General features: G+C 37.0%; 1 protein-coding gene across 1 annotated transcript in view; it reads right to left on the minus strand.

Annotated features, from left to right (window-relative positions):
• Positions 1 to 7,315: 7,315 nt before the first annotated feature.
• The window catches only part of PTCHD4 (patched domain containing 4), a 209,945-nt gene continuing 196,797 nt past the window's right edge, over positions 7,316 to 20,463 (minus strand). The window contains exon 3 of the mRNA XM_011986881.1: positions 7,316 to 9,226. Coding sequence (XP_011842271.1) covers positions 7,593 to 9,226 — 1,634 coding nt within the window. The 3' untranslated portion in view covers positions 7,316 to 7,592. The remainder of the gene's footprint in view (positions 9,227 to 20,463) is intronic.

The following is a 20,463-nucleotide window of genomic DNA, read 5'->3' on the forward strand; positions in this document are numbered from 1 at the left end:
TTTTTTAGATTTGACATTTCTGTTCACAATTCGTTTTTAAGCTTTCCTCAGTAAAGTAGCTTTAGTTGTAGAGCCCAAGGTACAGAACTACAGAGCAGAAACCTATAATGGCTTTGTTTGTACTATTTTGGGAGTGATAAATGAGGCAGTTTTCATGAATGGGATGAAGTTACATGTAATAGAGTATTTTAGAAAGAATATTCTTAAGGGTAAAGACATCTGGAATTGGTGGTTTGCCATGAGGTTTGTGTTAATACATCAAAGTTTCATAGTTTCATACATTTAGTCATCCTTCTTTGCTGTAGAAATTGGTATTCTATCTAGCTAGGATTAAGAACAAGTGGGTTTTTGTTTTAGGAAAAAAAATAAAAATGCTCAACTTTTACTCTCATTTCTACAATTTGTCTATGCATGGGTGAAGACTGTTTCTCCCTAGGAGTTTTCTTTTCACTGATGCTAATGTTTCCGTAAGTGACTTGTGTTTTAAAAACCCTAATTTAGTAGAAAATAATAGCAAAGCCTTCCAGTGGAAAAGAAAACTTAAGTAAAATGCCAAATAATGGTAACTTTGTCTCTTTCTATTTGCCTAGAATAATTAAACAAACAAACAAACACACAAACAAACAGACTTTTTTCCTCCAAGAAAAGTGATAAGTGAAATGCACTTGGAATTTTTCTGAAATTATTCACAGATTATTTGTGCATCTTACTAGGTAGACCGCTGCCTCTAATCAAAGTCAGATTACTCTCCTTCTGAGTCAATTTTTGTGCTCTGGGATATCTGTAGAGAAACAACTAACAACTGCCCTGAGAGATTTCATATTAATGAATATTACGTTAACCAGAATGTGTAAGTGGGACTGCATATAGCAGTGCTCATTTTACATTTTGCCTTGTCTAATTTGATAAAGTGAATAAGCATCAAGGAAAGGTGATAAATAATATTGCTTTGTGGCTTTACTATATTGCCATTTAATCAAAGATTGTATGCTATTTTGTCTTTAAATACCCTTATGAGGTAGCTTGGAGAGATCTCTGCCCTTTTCAGTCTGTGACAGATTTCCTAGTTAAGAGCAAAAAGTCTATTGCTGAAAAATATGCACAATTAACAGGAAAGTATAATAAAGTTGTTGCTTAAACTCTACTAAAACTTTGGGATATTTGCATTGACCAGTTTAAGGTCTAATTTATCAGTTTGTAGCACATTTATATTTGTGAAGAAAAGATGCCAGATTTCATTATTCTACTTGAAAATAGATGCTACAGACTGTACCAGGAGATGCAAGAATATGATGGCCTGTTCTTTTTTACCCCCCAGCTCTATCAGTGTTGCTAGCAACAACCAGTGAATTCATCAGATAAAATGATAGAAGGTATTTCAGTGTCCAGGGAGAGATTCTAGTAACCATATTACATTAGATAATTTAAATGCTCCCCATAACATACTGTAGACTGCCTCTACTGAAAATATAAGCTAAATTTGTATAGCACTGAAAATTATACATTTTTATTAAACATCACTAATCTTTCATCCATGAGAGTCTCTCCTACTTATTCCTAGGAAATTCTTCAATGTAATCTTCCAAAGCAGTAGATTTTTTCCCCCACTGGTTTGACAGAGCCCTGTGGGTAATGTGCTTACTCTACGAACTGTGGCAATAGAGGGAAAGAAAACCGTAATGCTCCTATATTGGACCATGCCATTCGCTGTTGGGAAACCAGAGCTCAGTTGCAAATGACTTCTAAAAACCTCAGCTCAGATAAGTTCAATAAAAACATACACACCAGGAATCACACACCATCAGTGGATGATTCCTACTCTGTTCCTAAAGTTTCTTTCTGATTATTAAGATTTTATAATTACCATGACCTGTGAGATCTTTCTTAAGGGAAATTTTCAACTGGGGAAAAATAGTAGAAGCTGGCTTTCTGTAATTTAAGATAGTGCAAAATCAGTGATGGGTTTCTTTATAAATACTTCATTATATTAAAAATATCTGCCTTACAGAGATTTTCAGTTTAAGGTACACTCCAATTTAATTTTGACATCTTTAGAGATGCAGAAGACATAAAATGTGATTTGTAGACTAGCAAGCTATACTATAAATATATTCTTAACCCTATATATTGCTCTTTTGAATTGTTTTCCATTTTATGAGAAAAGCAGGTGGCTTCTCTATCAGCAATAGGGAGGTCCTCATTAAGTATGAAAAAAAGTATCAGAAATAAAGTATCATAAAAAGCGTTCATTATGACTCAAAGACTCACAAAATCCAGTCAATGATGAGAGTCACTCTGGGAATGAATGAAGTTTATCTCAGTGCTTACATTAAGCTTCTTTACAAAGAGTCTCCCTAGCTTTTCACTTTCACTAACAAAGGGTCTATGGTTCTTCCTTTGTGCTTGGAAATTCAGGAGCACCTCCCACTGCAAAGATTAGGTTATGAATCTGACAAGTGAGAACCCAGTCTTCAAGTGCGATGTATTTGCCTATGATCAAGTTTGCTAGCAGTTGAGAATCTGTAGTTGTGCAACACTACATGATTCTCTCTGCTGTATTCTAAATCACAGAATATGTGGTATTATTCCACTTGTTCTATCACACCTACTTACAGACATCTTGATTTCTGAGATGTGGGCTCATCTCTCAATATCCTTCCAGTGTCATTTCAAATGTCGCCTGATCTAACTCCACAACACTTCAAACACAGAACACCACCTCTTGTGCTCCCTAAGTAAAACGTGATGGTGGATTAATCTTGGTCCTTTAGTTGAGAATCAAGGTAGTTTACTGCTACTATACCCATACACAGTCCCTCCTCTGCTGGACCTCATGCAATGTGGCTTTGTTGCCCTCACTTACGTTTTGCTGCTTTCACTTGAGTCAATATCATTGCAGTTATTTTGTAGACAAAGCAGTAAAAAACTTGATTTTTCCCTATACAATATATCTGCAGATCATTGATTTAAAATATTAGCATAAAGGTCTGTACCACAGTGATGATGTTCAAATTTATATTGAGATTGAAGATGGGGAAATAGCAAGGGCATACCAATTCAGCCATAAATATGTTTCGAGTCAATGTCATAAAACTGTCACAAAATTTTGGTAATACAGAAAGAGCTAAAACCCTTTTTTGTTTGTTTGTTTGTTTTTTGTTTTTAAAGGGAAGAAAAGTGCCTCTGAGGCTCTTTTGGAGTAAGTAACAGTTTTCAGGTTCACTTTTGCAAAGATTGCCAATATCATTCACAGACACCAACAAACCAGACTGAACAGAAAGATCCCTGTGGTAGGATGCCAAGCAAATTGTTGACTTCTCCAATCTCTAAGAGACAGTATCTCAATGCCAGTCTCATGGCATTATATTTTCTGCTTCAGCATAAGATTAGCAAACACAAGACATAAAATTATGTTTATTGACTAACCAATACAGAATATGCTAGGCCCTTTACCTGGAAGCCAGATTTCGCTTCTGAGATTTTCCAAAGGTCATGCTAGAAGAGGTGGCTGTTACTGATACCCAGGGAAGGCAATTCTTAAATTGCTTACCTGGGGATGGAACTTTCTGTAGGCTTTAGGCCCTTAAGACCAAAAGTCATGAGGCATTTATGAATAGTTGATGTAAGAAATTTTAATAAAAGTTGTAATAACCCTGAAAATAGTGTCTTTAATAACCTATGCACTATTAATAACAATGCATGCATAGTGCCGTGCATTCATAACTATTTGGTCATAAAAATATGTGACTGTAATGATGATATTTACAGTCAACTTATAAAAATACATGTAATTCTGAATGGCAATAGTTAATCCCTAGCTCTAACCACAAGCCTAGAAGGATTAGCTTATTATGGGAAAGTGCGATAATTACAAAATGGACAAAGCTTTTACTCTCTTGAATTCAACATTCAAGAATAACTATAATAGCATCATAAAACTTCATTTGTCATCATTATTCTTCTCACCTCACAAGGTAAAAACCTAAATTCTGTGGAAATAAATGGGAATCAAATAGGAAAGAGCCACTTACATGATACAATAGAGGAGTATAGTTCTTTCACAGAATACTCATGCACAACCTTCAAAGAGGTTCATAGTCACTGCAAGAATTCCTGGGAAGACATCTAAACATGACTTTCATTAAAAAGAATTAAGCCTGGTCTAACTCTAAGGTATGATTACCTTTAACCATAAGTGGTTAAGAATCTAACTTTTAGCTGATCTCTTTCTGTAATTTAGGTGAGTACCTCTTTGAAGTTTATTAACATCAAAGAGAGTGGAGTTCACATGGCATTTTCTAATTCAAATTTAAATTCTGATGGAAGGAAATAAATCCACATTCCAGTTTAAATATAGAAAAGTAGTAGTTTTTTCAAACTTTATAACATCTTACTTTAAGGGCATTCATGTTTCAATTAAATAAAATATTACACAAAGTTGACATATTTCCCACAAATTTCTTCTCTTCTAGGAGTTAACTGGTCATCTGCTGACAATAGATAAGTTCCTAATTTGAATGGCATTAGTACCTCACAAATGAACAAAACAATGAGTGTAAACTTGAAAAACTAGGGAGAGGTGCACACAAGCTACCAAAAAAGGTTGGGGCTGGGGGTGACTTGCAAATCATGATCTCATATCTTAGGATGTATCTTAGTATTTAGGAAATGGAATTCTTGGAAACATCTGTTTCACAGTGAGGTTGGGAGGTCAGATGATGCTCTGTTACATGCTTCTTAGGATTAAATTACTTCCTAGTACCGAGATAAGACATTTTAGGTGGTATATTAATTCTTCCAGGACAAATAATTCCATTTCAGTAAATTATTGCTACAGTTCTCTAAAGAGTACTACGGTGTCCTGGAAAAGATAACATTCCTTCCAAAATGCCCTCTAGTCACTCGAACAATGAGAAATTCATATTTATCTTAGACACTTTGATTCTTTAAGACATAAACTAAAAAAGAAGAACTGTTCTTCCCTATCCAAACAGATTATGGAGACGTAATATTAGATCTGCCCTGGCCGTTTGGCAGCATACGCCATTTCCTCCATGTGCATTTGACAACTGGCGTGCTTGCTTCTTTCTCTGTAAATCAGCCTGCCAATCTTCTTTGCATGCAGAATGTCTATAGGAACCAAGAAAAAACCAACCCCAATAGCCAATCTTTTAAAACATAGGTGAATGAGTGGAGCATGGCACATAATGGGAAGGAGTGATAGTTAATTAACTTTCTCAGTGATTATCTCCCGTATTTTGAAAGGGATGCCAAAAAATAAAAATCTTTACAAATGATGAGTAATCTGTAAGAGGAATTCTCCTCCTCCCTGCACCCCTACCACAAAACCCCCACTCAAACAAAAAATCGAAACCTAAGCCAAAAACCTCCTCAGAAACTTCTACTTCGGATATGAGATAATGGTCTGGAGGCTACTTGTATGAAATACCAGTTCATTCTAGTACAGCAGTTCATGAGGCAAAAGGCTAGGAGTATTTGTAACATGACTTTACAAATAATGGAAAAGCAACAACCCTATGGTTATGGGTAATAATTTTCCATGCTTAAATCTATAGATATTGCAGTGAAATTGACACAATGGAGAAGACATACATCATTTCCTGTTGAAACCCAATTACCTCAAGGTAAAACAAAACAAACTCCATTTAATAAATGAAATACTACTTAAATGTTTTCCTTTTGGGGTCTATTCCTTTTCCCCTTTATATCCTGGAAAGCTATATGTCTAAGTACACTTGTTTTGTTACTTCATTAGTCTATCAACTTCATTTCCAGCGACTATAACAAGAATGGAATTGTTTGTATCTTTTTTCTGAACATAATTGAGTCAAGGAGTTTCGTTATTTTAGATATTATTATTAATTTGATTAAAACATAGAACCAAAGTTGATGGGAAACAGTAGCTTTCTTCTAGGTAAAAGCTTACGAGCAGATTTTATAATCATTGGACATTTATTCTGTCCTACCTGGAAATAAATTATGTTACTGCTTGGCATGGGAAAAGGCATTTTCTAGTAATCTTCTGTGACAGGAAGCACAGCATTAGTCCAAGTAAGCACCCAACAGGCTGAGTCCATCTGCTTGGAAGTAGTTTTAAACTTTAACTTAATGAAAACCTTTACTTCAGTACTTTTGTTTGAGAAAGAATTCAGCAGCGGTTACAATTAATATGCCACCCATGGAGAGCTGTGATCACCCTAGGAGGTGGGCCAACTGAGGAGCACTTTCCAGGTAACAAGAGCAACGCTATTGCAAGAAGCTACAAATGATACTGCAGTAGGTATAGTGACCACCACTGTACTGATCATGGCCTGGGTTATGTTCCAAATACTAATGCAAGGAATTCACTAGAGGTTATAGGATTAGAATAGTTTCCTTACACTAAGAACCAGTAAATGGCATGTGATGAGTGGGTATAGTCCATTTTATTCTATTTCGCTCTATGAGTTTCCTAGTTATGTCTCCTTTCTCCTGTGTTAATTAACTATATTCCACAGCAGTTATTTTCCCTATTTAAAATAAGAACAGTGTAACTATGGAGTATCCCAACTCACATACACATACTTGTGCACCCTTAGACACATGTATGGATAATCTGTGTAAGTGCTCATTTGCAGTTGGGTGAGCTCAGTGAAAGCAGTCATATCAGCCTTCCAAACACAGTAAAAGCCAGTGAAAATCCATATCAGCTATTTATTTCTAATATAAAACTGTAAACCTTGTCCATGTGGTTATTAATTCAAATGCCTTTTGTGGTTTTTTTTTTTTTGCGAAGTCATCCAAAGCAAAAGTCTAGATGACTGCTGACATGATATGCATAATCTAATGAACTCACATCTCTGTTTATTTTCCTTATCTCACAGTTGAATGGCACTCTTACTGCTGAGACACTTGGGTTGATTTAGAATGGCTATTAATGAATCTATATATTTGGCTAAGGTTGATTTGACTTTCTAGGGAAAGGCCAGCCTATCTGCAAATGGACACCTCCCTCCACAAAAACGTCAATGTACACTAAAGACAAGTCTAAGTATATGTATATATGGGATATATACATATATATGTACACATAAAATGGATTGGGAAGTCCTTTGGTTTAGACAGTATTAAATATGTACTTCCCAAGTGCATAGGTTTCCTTTGACCAACCTGTTCAAAAAAACAAGCATGAAAAGTGCCATGGCACATTTCCTGTGTCTTTCCCCCTATTTGAAGGACACCTTTCCTTGCTTCTCCATCACTCCTAAGCATTTTAGTTTTAAAAGCAGCTGGTTCTTTTGGCCTTCTATCTCAACACTCCATTGATTCATCCATTCCTTGGAAGAGCTCTCAGATTACATCCAGAAACTTGTTTTTAGAGGAGAACAAGGTTGCAAATAACTTTTTCCTCTTTTTTTATTCCCTCTTCCCCCCTCAAGAAGCAGACACCTTGAAGTGTCATGAATAATGCACTCTTGATCTGACTTGCCTTGTTACCCCTGGCCAGCCCAAGCAGCTGAGGTCTGAGCTTTACTTGCCCTGCATCATTGTGCAATACTGGAAAAGAAAAATAATCCATTGGTCTATACCCCTCAGACTGTGGTGACGTGATCTGGGTTCTCTTGAATTTCTATGCATTCAATTTCCTCTCTCTCCTTTCGCTTGGCACGTTTCTTTTTCTTGTGGTGCTTTTTGGAAGGGGGGAAAAACGTTAGGAACACAGGTAAGATAACAAAACAGTGCAGAAGTGTGCAACCCCCAGTGAGCAGCAAGCATTTGAACAGTGTGAAGGTCAGGTTCGAAGGCACAAATAGAAGGGGGACTAACCCAATAAGAAAAGAAGTAACATTTTGCAAAATGGCTGTCCCATGCTCTTGTAGGGAGCTTTTTATACATTGTGTTCGGGTGTGCTCAGTTGCTAGTACAAATGTGTAAAGCAGTGGTGCACAGTGGTCAATGGCGAAATTCAAGGTGTAGATAAGGCACAAGATAGAAATGCAATCCATGTCGACGTTCCATAATGTCATTAAGCCCAGAACGCCCAGCTCAATTGAGGTGACGCTAAGAATTAGCCAGAAGTTTCCCAGAGGGTGGATCACTAGGAAAAAAGTCAGGATTAACACCAGGAGTACACCAAAGCCTGCAATCAGAACAGGCACTGTGACAGACAAGCTGTAATGGTCCATGAAGACAAAGGAGGGGTTGAACACGATGAATCGGATGCTCTTTGAGAGGGATAGGGGCCTCAGCTTTTCCAACACTTCTATGACTTCTTTCTGCTTGTCTCTGCTAGTCCTGGCCACCAGATACAAGCGAGAAGCAATGATATTGCTTTCATCCCCTGCCTTGGAGAAGATGATATCATTTCGAAAATGCTGGAATTCTGGCTTTTTTAAAAATGCGCTTTGCAGGACACTGATGAAGTCACTTTTGTTATTGGCACTGATGTTGCTGACTTTCAGGAACTGGTAGTACTGCTCCACCCAGGACACAGCAGTGAATCCACTACAGAGTCTTCTTAGGTCCTCCTGGACGCTGCTGTTCCAGTACTCTAGGGGCTCATAGACATAGAATCCTATCACAGGGCTATAGTTGCTGAAATATTTCTGCTGAACCATGGCATAGGAAACACTTGGCGAATCACTGGCTAGTAGATTGATGATGTTGGCTCCGTCACTGATCTGTAAGCACCCCATGAAGGAGAAGGAGGCATAAATGAGATAGAGGATGACAACAAATGGCTTCACATATATATTGGTAATCCATTCATTATAATGTTCACGGAGAAAGTGCTGAATGAAGTGGTGCTGGTAGGGGTTCGTCTCATGATGGGACGTCTGTTGATGCCCATCACTCATCACTGTCTGGAACCACACAGGTTTGCGATCCAGGTATTCTGCAGAAGGGATCTTACAGCAAAAGATGCTGTGGTAGCGGTTTTGCTCTAGTTGGCCAGCAAAGACCAGACAGGAGCCAAAGAAGGAGAAAATGTAGAAGTAGTTCAACAGAATGGAGACACACATGTTTTGACAGAAGACCTTCACAGCCTCTATGTTTGTGAATGGGCTGGCACCCATGCCAAAAGTGATGAAGTACAGGGAGCTGGTCATGGTATAGGTGACCATCACATCAGAATAGGCATCTGCTATCCTGTCTTTGAAGGGCAAGTTCTCTTTGGTTCTCCGCCATCCAGACAGAAGCTCAAACACTCCTTTAGTTCCATGACCTAATGTTTTAAAAAAAGAAAATAATAATTATTTTTATTTCCTCCTATGGCTCAAGTGAATTCCTTATAGTTAATGTATGCTAAACGGCACTTTATACTCTAATCTTCAAAGGGCTGTGATCCTCCTATCAGGGCCTCAGAAGTTGAGTTATGGACAGGATACATTCGGTCACTGTTTCACTTTAGCAAAGCCCAAATTTATTGATATTCTGGGAAAAATGAAACATGTACTGTCTGTTCTATTAATATGACAAATTGTAAATATAATGTTACATTATTACATGAGTTTTTCCCCTGAACACATATTGTCTTCCTAAATAGACAGTAAGTTGTCAAGGGCAGGGGCTGTTATTTGTGTGCCTTCAAATGACCCTTAACATCATGTCAAGTGCTTGGTTAGCTGATTCATTGACTGACAGTTCCTAACTTTTGTTTCAAGCTGATTTATATGCTGATTTAAAAGGATGTTAACCACTTAAAAATGGCTCTAAACTGATTTTATAATGTTGATAATCTCTTTGGTGGCCAGATGGCTTAGAAACCAATTTCCACAGACTTGATTGATTAGCTCCGGATGTGAGTAAAAAGAAAAGAAAAAAAAATCTGCCACATCACGTAAAAGACAGGGCAAGACCTTCGGGGTGAAAATCTTAGCAAGCACTTCCTTTGGGCTCCTCAGAGAGCTCTGATTCACGTGAGATGGATGCTGACTAAATACTTCTGACTGCTTCGTTAAAGTAAATGAAGAATGCTTGTTTTAAACCAATGTTTGCATATCTTTTGATAAGAGTAAGTAGGCAAAAGGCCTAGTCAACAAATATTACTTGAACACCCACTGTATACCAGACTCTAGTAGCTACTGAGCTGTAATTTTGAGGAATTTCACAGCTCTTAAGATGCTACCACTTTCTTGCTAGCAAAAGAAGAAAGCAGCTGGGTAAATAAAGGTATTATACCATATCTGCAATTTTCCCTTTTCACTTCCCTGAATTGGACCTATCAAGGACCATCCACAATATGTCAATTGGTAGCTTTCTGAGCGAGTGGAAATCTTCATAGATCACTCTTGCCCTTGTGGGCATAGCAATACTACATAGGAACCTTTTCTGTGAATGGATACAAGCTGTGCTTGGGCTGTTCTCCAAGAAATCCATTAGACAAAGACATACCTGAAAGGCACAAAATGACTTAGTTTATGAAAACCTGGAACATGGATTTCTGTGTGTGGCACTTAGATATTGGAGTTAGGTGTTACAAATTTAATTTACTTAGTAGTGCTCTAATAAATATACGATAGCTGGGGTCTTACTGCAATCGCTCTGAATTTGCACTGCCAATAGCTTTTGCTAACTGACCTATGTAATTCTTCTCTTTCTTTTATTTGAGACTACAATGTACATCCTTAAAAATATTATTTCCCAGCCTAGCTTTCAACTAGAGGTGGTTCACGTGACATAGTTCTGGACAATGCAATGTAACTGAAAGTCATCTAAGGATACTTGTTAGAAAACCAGAGGACACTTTGTTTGAAATAGTATAATGAAGCCATTAGTAAGAGTTCTTGTCTGCCTCCTTTTGGAATTCTCTTTTAAGAAAACCAAATCTCCATTTGGCTAAGCCATTGTAGGTAAGGCTGTTACTTGCAGCTGAATCCATTCCTAACCAACAACGTTTCGTAGGTCAACTAACATTTACCAAAAACCTCTTTTAAGATGATCTAAGAATTCTTGCTTCATAGCTGTAGTATTTACAGACTTAAGTGTATTTAATGCAAATGTTTGATTTTTAAAGACACATTGGCCAAACTTTTGGTAGTTTTTATTAATTATTAATAGTTACTAAAGGAAGCTAGGCATTGGAATTCTTTTTACCTCAAATGTAAAGCCTATTTATTCTTCAGAGCTGTCTCTTATGGGTCTCCAATCAGGAAAGATAAGTTTATCATAGCAAGTAGAAAGGTTCGTGTAAACTGCATTTAGGTAAAAGGCATTTATTTTTTCCATTTGGAGGTAATGAACTGTTCCTTCTTGCATTTTATCATGAGCTCAACATATGTGTATTAAATTTAGTCTAATGATTCTTAACAATGTTAATTGTTCATTCCTATCTTCGGCAAAACTCCTTGAAGAGACAGAATACAGTACTTGCTCTATTATTCCCTTGACTAAAACACAATGTTAGAATAAGGGTTAAGGTAATTAAAATAATTATTTAATGACAGCACCTCTCCTCAGAAATGAGGACTCCTGCTATCTTTGTAGTCACAAGGTGGGGAAAGGCTACATAGAGCTACAGCTAAATTTGGCTTGCCTTTGATAGTGGTCATTTTTACGGAACATTAGGTACATTATCTAGGCCAGATTTTTGCTTTATGTAGTACAAAGGCCTATAGGTGTAGGAAGATGATACTAAACCATATTAGATTAGGTAATCACTTTAAATGTGGTCGAGACTGAAAATACAATTTCCAAACTTTGTTTGGAGATGGTATGTTTCATTCTACTCGTATGTTTTGATATTTTATAGAATTGTATAGGATTTTCCTACTGATATTCACTCATTTGACTGTCACAATAATCTGCCCATTTACTAGCAGTTCAAATTTATTGCCTGCTCCAGCCAAGGTAATTGTCTTTCACTGGCCTGTGTGCATGTTCCTGATTAGTCTTATCTTCTTAGCTTCATTTATGATATTTTCTGTCCCTTAAAATACTTTCCTCAATTCTGGTCATATTAAAATTCTATTCATTGGTCTGTTAAGGGTCAGTTCAATTCTCCTCTTTGCTGTGAATCCATTTCTAATGATTCCAGTCAGATATATATATATATATATTCCTTAAATTTTTATTGCACTAATTAGTCACTCCTTTTGGCCCTCAACCATGTGCTGTTTTGCTCTGGAATTAAATGGTTTTCTCAGGATATGTTCTATCTCTTGGTTGGATTGCAAATTCTTCATGGCTAGAGAATGCATTTTATCTTACTTTTATACTCTGCAGGACATCTGGTAAAGTGATAGATGCCCCAAAGATGACCATTAACTTCTTATTGAATTAAATAAACTGTAATTCTTGATTCTAGATGGGTCCCAAAATGAACATTTTTATTACTTATTCTAAAATTTTTTATACATCTTTATACCTATATAAATATTGACCATATCCAGAAGAGTTATACACTATTTACTTTCATTCAATCCAATATATATTTATTTAGAGTTTGTTATATAAGAACTTTTGCTAGCCGATATATAAGATATAAAGGTAAACAAGAAACACAATCTTTCCAACAACTGTCTGTCCAGGAAGTCATTTTCACTTAATTCTGAGACCAATATTATAGTTTCTAATGCAACTGCTTTTAAAATAGGGATATATGCCTAAAAAATTATATTGGCACTTGTAACAAAGCCATCAATACTTCCCAAAAAAAAAAAAAGAAGCAAGAGCATGAGTTAAGAAGAGAATATGTCAGAGTGATTTTTTCTTTTTGTAGATATTACTTCTATTGTCATATAATGAGAAAATATACTGTTGTGAAAACAGCTTATTTATTTTAAACTCTTGCTAATGCATATAGAATGTCTATATTTATTAAAATGGTAGATATTGTTAGGATTTTAGATTTAAAAATAAGCTTAATTAATATGAAATAACTGTGTATAGTATCAATGGAATTAGTTGTATAGAGAGATAAAAGTTTAATAAAAGTTTCATTTCTTTAATCCAGGTTTCCCAACCTGGCACTATTGACTCTTTGGACTGGATAATTCTTTGCTGTCGGGGACTGTCACAAACTTTGGAGGATGTTTAGCACCATTCCACTACCTACTAGATGCCAGTTGCACACCCCACAGTTGCAACAACCAAACATTTCTTCAGACATTGTCAAATGCTGTCTGTGAGGCAAATTTGGCCTCAGTTGAAAATTACTGGTTTAGTCAAAAGAAAAAAGAAATAGTATACTCACTCACACACACACATACTTAATTATCTGTTTCTGATTATAAAATCAGGACACATTTCCAAGGAAAATTTGGGAAAGATGAAAAATAGTGGTGAAACGAATTATTCCATAACCCCACGACACAGAAAACTGCTGTTAACAACTTCAAGTATTTATTCCAGTCATTTGTTTATTATCTTCCAGGCTTATGTATGTTTGTATGTGTGTGTATGTATATATTTATCTGTGTATCTCTCTAGCCATCTATTCAGATAGGTGACTACCTATATAACTCATTCAAAGAACTGGATTGCTACCAACCAAAAAGTGGGATTTAGGATTACTCTTGCCACTCTGTCCAGAGGCCAGTCAACCATGGAGAGTCTGTTTCCCAATCTCTGCAGTGTTTTCTGTCTTGGTTTCTTACTTTTCATTTTGGTTTCCATTCTGCGGCTGGAATCATTTTTTGAGCATCTGCTCTCTTGAAAGAAGTCCCAACTTTCTCTGTAGCTTTTTCGAATAGTATTTTACTCCCTGAAGTTCCACCCTTACTCAGAGAGTCTTAATCCAATTCAAGTCATCCACCTCAAACTGATACACCAGTGTCCACCCCAAAGACACTGGTGGCCCACCAATTCAGGCGATGCATGGATCAAATATAAATGTGACGTGCCCCTCTGAATGATGATTAGAACTACATTATATTATTTCCCAGTACCCAGTCCTAACTGTTCTTTGCGTCTGTATCATTTTCCCACCAAAAGCTTTAATTCTCACCTGAGGCCACTGCTTGTTTTAAGGACAACTCCATTCAAGTTCTGGACTCGTTTTACATGCAGTTAGCTAATACACAAAGAGGAATTTTGTTCTTACTAAGTAGGGCTGTATGCCGTGTACTGTGAAAATGCAGCTGATTCTTTCTGAGGGATCAGGGAAAGCTTCAAAAGGTTTAGGCAGAGGATGATGTTAATGACAGTCTAGGCTGATGGGATAACATGAATAGAGACAGAAACCCCTGTGAACTACGAAGAGGTAGTTGTGTATTTAAAGTTTATAATTGCTATTTTTTTCCCTCAGTAGAGATTAGCTCGCTGGTATAGAGAGCTGGTATACTATTGTCCAAAGTACATTTTTAACTTAATGTTCCAAAATCTGACTGCCACACTTGGGTTATGATTTCCCTGAATTACATTAGTATATATTTGCACACTGTACTAGAATAATATAATAAGTAACTCACTCGGGATATTATTAGATGACTAATATTTCCTTTGGCACAGTTTTTTGAAATAAAAGAGAGAGAATTCCTAAGGGTAAAAAAGAGTTTGACAGAGGAAAAACTGGGAGAAAAATTCAAGAAGGGAGATGAATAGAAATAATAGGGGTGTGTGTGTGTGTGTGTGTGTGTGTGTGTGTTTGGAGTGCTCCACAAGTCTGATGGGATGCTGATGGGGAGACCTCTTTCCAAATGAAAGCCATTGGAAGCATTGTGTAACAATAAGGAAAACATACATGGCAGCTTGCTAACATATCCCCATTTAACAATGATTTGGTAAGTTCTGCTATTTGCAATTGAGCCATACGAAAAGGATAAAGATCATGAAAGTTCTTCATGGTCATGGTAGTGCAGGTCTGCCAGAGTGAATATTTAAATGTTTTAAATTAAAAAAAATTATTGTTACCAAACAAAACTGATATCAGTCTTCATTGAGGTGGGGAGCACTCAGAACTGGTTATAATTCCGTTTGAACCTCTAGTGATCATTCTCCAACAAATAAAGATGACTTCTAAAGTAAGATGGATCTTCTCTGAGAACCAGCTCCACCCTACCTGTAAGAACATTTTGCCAAACTCCTACTCTTCTAATGTGAGCTTCCATATTGTAATTGCATCTAACGTTGCTGTAGGAAAACTCTCTGGTGACATAGTTAGGCCTAAAGAGAAGTTTTTCTTTTTTCTTTTTTTTTTTTTTTGAGACGGAATCTGACTCTTTTATTCAGGCCATAGCGCAGTGGCGAGATTTCAGCTCCCTGCAACCTCTGCCTCCCGGGTTCAAGCAATTCTCCTGCCTCAGCCTCCTGAGTAACTGAGATTATGGCACCCGCCCTCACACCTGGCTGATTTTTGTATTTTCAGTAGAGATGGGTTTCGCCACGTTGGCCAGGCTGGTCTCAAACTCCCGACCTCAAGTAATCCACCGCCTTGGCCTCCCAAAGTGCAGGGATTATAGGCGCGAGCCATGGTGCTGGCAAGTTTTTTTTTCCAGAGCAATGTTGTTCTACAAATCCAATATAATTTTTACAGTTGCTGTTTTAATCCTACACTCAACCTCTCCAAAACCTACAATTCCAAAGAAAATACTTTTAATAAGGATCAAATTCAATTGAAACTAGTTGTAACTGACTCAATTAATGCTCTCTACTGAGTTTTTCTTTGCTACACTGCTTTAATAAGCATGATCTGTGGTTTCTAGTTTATTTTAATCAGCAGAATTAGAATTCTCTACATTTGCCTTCCGAAGACATACTAGCGGATATCCCTTTTCACTTGAACATGTTAATCACGATGTGAAAACTAGACACCAATATCAGAGACGTAAGAAATAGAGGTTAAAAAAAAATACTCCTTTTTATGACCTGTTCCAAAGAAATCTTACTACTTTCCCTTAGCAGTTATTTCTGCATTTGGTTAGCTACATTTTCAATAATTGTGTTTGTGAAAATCACCCCTGATTATGACATCCCAGCACCAACTAAATGAATGAATAATGAATGAAAAAATAAAATCACAGTCAACTGAAAACTCAGTCCAGCAAAGCGGCTGAAAAAAAGTCTGGATAATGCATCAGTATTTTAAGTTATTGTTCACGTCTTTGGCATTATGTGGGATAATTTATCCATTGTTCCTTCTCTTTAGCTGGCTGATTCCTACTTAGCATGATCTCAAGCATAAGCTCACCACTCGAACATGTGTCATCTCTAACACTTTCCACTTGCCCTGTTCACCCCCATTCCACCAGCTTAGACGTCTCTCCTCTGTATTCCAACCCAAATCACAATACTTACTATACACTAGACTGAGATTGCCCATTGGTGGGCCCATCTTTTATCCAGGCCAGAAACTCCTCACTGGCCAGGTTAGGCACTTGCCTTTTTCACTTTTGTATATTAATTATTGGCTTATGGTAAACCCTCAATAAATGTTTTTAAAACTGAATTGGCCATGATCTACGTGTAGGAATTTTAAAGATATTTGAATACATTCTTCTTGTAATAGTTACTGTAATGATACTAGCTTAACAATAATAGGTATAATTGATATAAATACACTAATTTATATTTATTGTATTTTATGAAATTTACTCTCTATATTAATAGAATTATATATTTTATATAACTTGTTTATAAAATTTATTGAGTAATTAAATATACATTATAACTTTAATAATAATAAATGTTACTATTTATCATTAGTTCTTACAATAATTATTATTAACAGCCCTATATTCGGCAATGGGTTTTGTGAAATAGATATTATTTGCCTCATTTTACTGAGAAGGAAACTTGCTGAGTGTCACCCAATGATTCTGAATTTTTCTCCCATTTCCTCCTCTGTTCAGTTCACGTTGGTAGAGGTGGCAATAGATGTCAATTATGCCTAATTGGGAAATTAGCATATTATTCATTAATTTGACTGGTTCAGGACTATGGATGTCTAACAGAGAATAGAATATGAAATGAAATTACTTGATCTATGTTGTTCTTTGACAGGGTAGAAACGGGTTCATAAGAAATTTGCCTAAAAGATGATGAACTCTTTAGATATTTTCTCATCCCCATAATGTCTAGGTCTTGAGGTGATGATCAATGTGTATTTGTATACTGACTGCTTCTAATTTAGTATCATCTAAAGTAAACAGATGATTATCAAGCCCCAAAGGTTGCTCAATTCAGACAATGGCCAAAGCGTCTACCTCTTGGTTCTTTTATAGCCCACAAAGGGTAGAGGGTGTTCAACAGGAATTCTCTAAGTTGCTACTGTCAGGGATACATATGATGGTTTTACCTGGAAACCTTTGATAATGGTTTTCAATGGGGGAGGGCCTTGGTTCATCTTGTCCTTAAGCAGGAAGTGACTTCTCTTGAAATATTCCCATCCCAGTACAGAATGGGTCAGAGTAAAGAACAGAGAGTAGGCAGGCGCGGTGGCTCATGCCTGTAATCCCAGTACTTTGGGAGGCCAAGGCAGGCAGATCATAAGGTCAGGAGATCAAGACCATCCTGGCTAACACGGTGAAACCCTGTCTCTACTAAAAATACAAAAAATTAGCCAGGCGTGGTGGTGGGCGCCTGTAGTCCCAGCTACTTGGGAGGCTAAGGCAGGAGAATGGAGTGAACCAGGGAGGCAAAGCTTGCAGTGAGCCGAGACTGTTTATATATATATATATATATATATATATATATATATATATATATGAGAAGAGAGAGAAAAAGAGAGAAGAGAAATGGCAATAGAGATGGGAGATGGGGATGTCCTAAAACTTGTTGACAATTGCAGTCAAGATTTTCATACTTTCATACTCAAAGTGGGCAAAACTTGGTAATTAACATTATTTGATATTGTAGCTGGTAGCACATTCCCCCAGAACAGACTGCTTGAGTTTAAATCCCATATCTCCTACTTCCTAGATCTGTGACCTCGGGCAGTTTTTGTAAGCCTCCAAGTATCTGTTTCCTCATCTGTAAGAAAGGGTGACAGTGAGATGTACTTCATGGGATTGTTAGGCATTTTAGATAAGTTAGTGCATGTGCTTGGAACACAGTAAGTGCTACATTGAATGGAAAACCACAGTGCTGGCAACTGCAGGACAATTGCCATGGAGAACGTTCCAAATTGTGGCACTTGGAATGCCAGCTTCTGAATGCAGCTTGGTTACTGATGTCTTTACTGCCCCAGCTGAGTTGGCTTTTTGGGGGGAGATTCCCGGAGCTCTCTTTTCAGCTTTCCTTGTTGCAGGGCCTTGGTGCTGCCAAAAGATGAAGCACCACTGCGGAGCCAGCACACACAGGATGGCTTGCTTTCCTGCTCTCTCCCCTTCCCTGCTAAACAGCCACTCTCAGGAAGTTTTTAATTTTCTTCTCTGTACCGTCCATGCTTTTCAAGTTTTAGAAAATGAATATACGGGGCCAGTCGCAGTGACTCACACCTGTAATCCCAGCATTTTGGGAGGCTGAGGCTGGTGGATCACTTGAGGTCAGGAGTTTGAGACCAGCCTGGCCAACATGGTGAGATCTTGTCTCTGCTGGAAAAAAAAAAAAAAAAAAAGTACAAACAATTAACTGGGTGTGGTTGTGCATGCCTGTAATCCCAGCTACTTGGGAGGCTGAAGTGGGAGGATTGCTTGAACCTGGGAGGTGGAGGTTGCAGTGAGTTGAGATCATGCCACTGCACTCCAGCCTGGGTGACAACAGAGTGAGACTCTATCTCAAAAAAAAAAAAAAAATGTTGAGGAAGGAAACGCAGCCTCTGAGGGCTGGGTGCTGTCAAGCAGGCCATGGTGCTGCCAGGACTTGTTCTGGCATTCCCAGCTGTGCTGAGTGTCATCTTCTCAACCACAGACAGCCTCACAAAACAGCATCAGACGAGGCCATTCTATGACCGGGATGAACCGAGACAAAACAAGACCCCTCCATGATCAGAACCAAGCCTGAACAAAACACAAACATTGTCCAAAACATAAAATGGACCAAATCTCTTCCTGTCAAAAGTGATAGTAGTAATTGCCACTTTACCAATCACGGCTTATGCTTACTCTAGTATTCTCTCCATCTAGGTATAATCATTACTAAGATAACTATTATTAAGATAACCAGTCACAGAACTACCCTCTCTTCTTAACAGTAAACAACCATGCTCCCTTGAATTCTCTTCCAAATCATCTAACATTTGCAACAATCATATAAGTCCATTTTAATACCTTCTTCCTAAAATACTCCATGGTTCCTGATGGTGTGGGTTTTTCCTTATTGTAATTAGTCAATACACCTAAATATGTTCAATGATAGTAGTATTCTTGGTGGTCTGGCTGGAGGATGCTGGTATTTTATAACAAATATTTTTGGAAAATAAAATGCACTAAAACTTTTGTTATCATTGCTGATTTATAAGTACGTCTCATTTGAATATAGGGGTTATAACAGGAACATTGGGTGAGAATTAAGCCCAGAAAGATTTGAATATCCAAACCATGCCACCACTTAAAAGGGGTGGCTTCCTGGTAATATGTTAGTTGTGTTACCACTGAAAAGAGAATGCCAGTTGGGCATATGAGAAGTGGGAAGATATTCTAAGAAGATGATAACATGAATATTAACATAGGAGAAGGGAAGAGGAGCCATGTGGAACTAAAAATTCATTGCTTTAAGCAGAGAAGAGCAATTAATGGAATAATCTGGAGTGGGGTTGAAAATCTTACAACTGTCAGGAGGAAGGAATTGGTAGTTTATAAACTAAATACAAGCATACACTTTAAAAAACTTAAGACCTAGAATAAAAAAGAAAATAACAAATATAAGAACTTGCAGAAATAACAATTGTGACAATCTTAGCATTTCTTGAACTACACACATTTAAGGAATAAAAGTTAATTCTTTCATTTGAAGGATGTTTCCTGAATGCTGCCCAGTAAGATACGGTAAAATGTCATCACTTTGAAGTTTAATAACTTCTTTTTGTCCCATTTGAAAACCATATCACATCCATATGCCCAAATTTAACAGTTCATTAATTGTAAGCTCTGGAAATATTTTATCCTATAAAGAGTAAAATGGATGCTGACTTAGGATTTTTACGATATCAAGAGCTGGAGAATGTTTTTAAAATGTCTGATTCAGTCATTAGGATGTATTTATGAAATGGAAGGAATCTGACTTTGCAAACTTAGATTATGCACAGTTTTGATTTCTACTAAATATGATTCAAGAGAAAAATCTTCAAAGTTGTAGCACAGATGTTTGATAAAAGCATAATGCTTCAGAGGACAAGTTTTTTACGAGCATCCCTGAATGTTTTGTGGCCTTTCTTACTAATGAAGATGAAATAAAAACATTCCACAGCTGAATTTTTTTCTGAACAGAATACCCTGAAGCCAATGGAAAACCAATTAAACCAAAAGTATGATTCTGATCATTAGAAGAATCATTAAATTAATCAACCAGAACTTCCTTTTTGATTTAACTCTGATTGGTTGATTAACTCTACCAAAGATCTTTTTTTTTTTTTTTTTGAGATGG

The sequence above is a fragment of the Mandrillus leucophaeus genome, unplaced genomic scaffold, assembly GCF_000951045.1.
Source record: "Mandrillus leucophaeus isolate KB7577 unplaced genomic scaffold, Mleu.le_1.0 Scaffold3, whole genome shotgun sequence".
NCBI classification, from domain to species: domain Eukaryota; kingdom Metazoa; phylum Chordata; class Mammalia; order Primates; family Cercopithecidae; genus Mandrillus; species Mandrillus leucophaeus.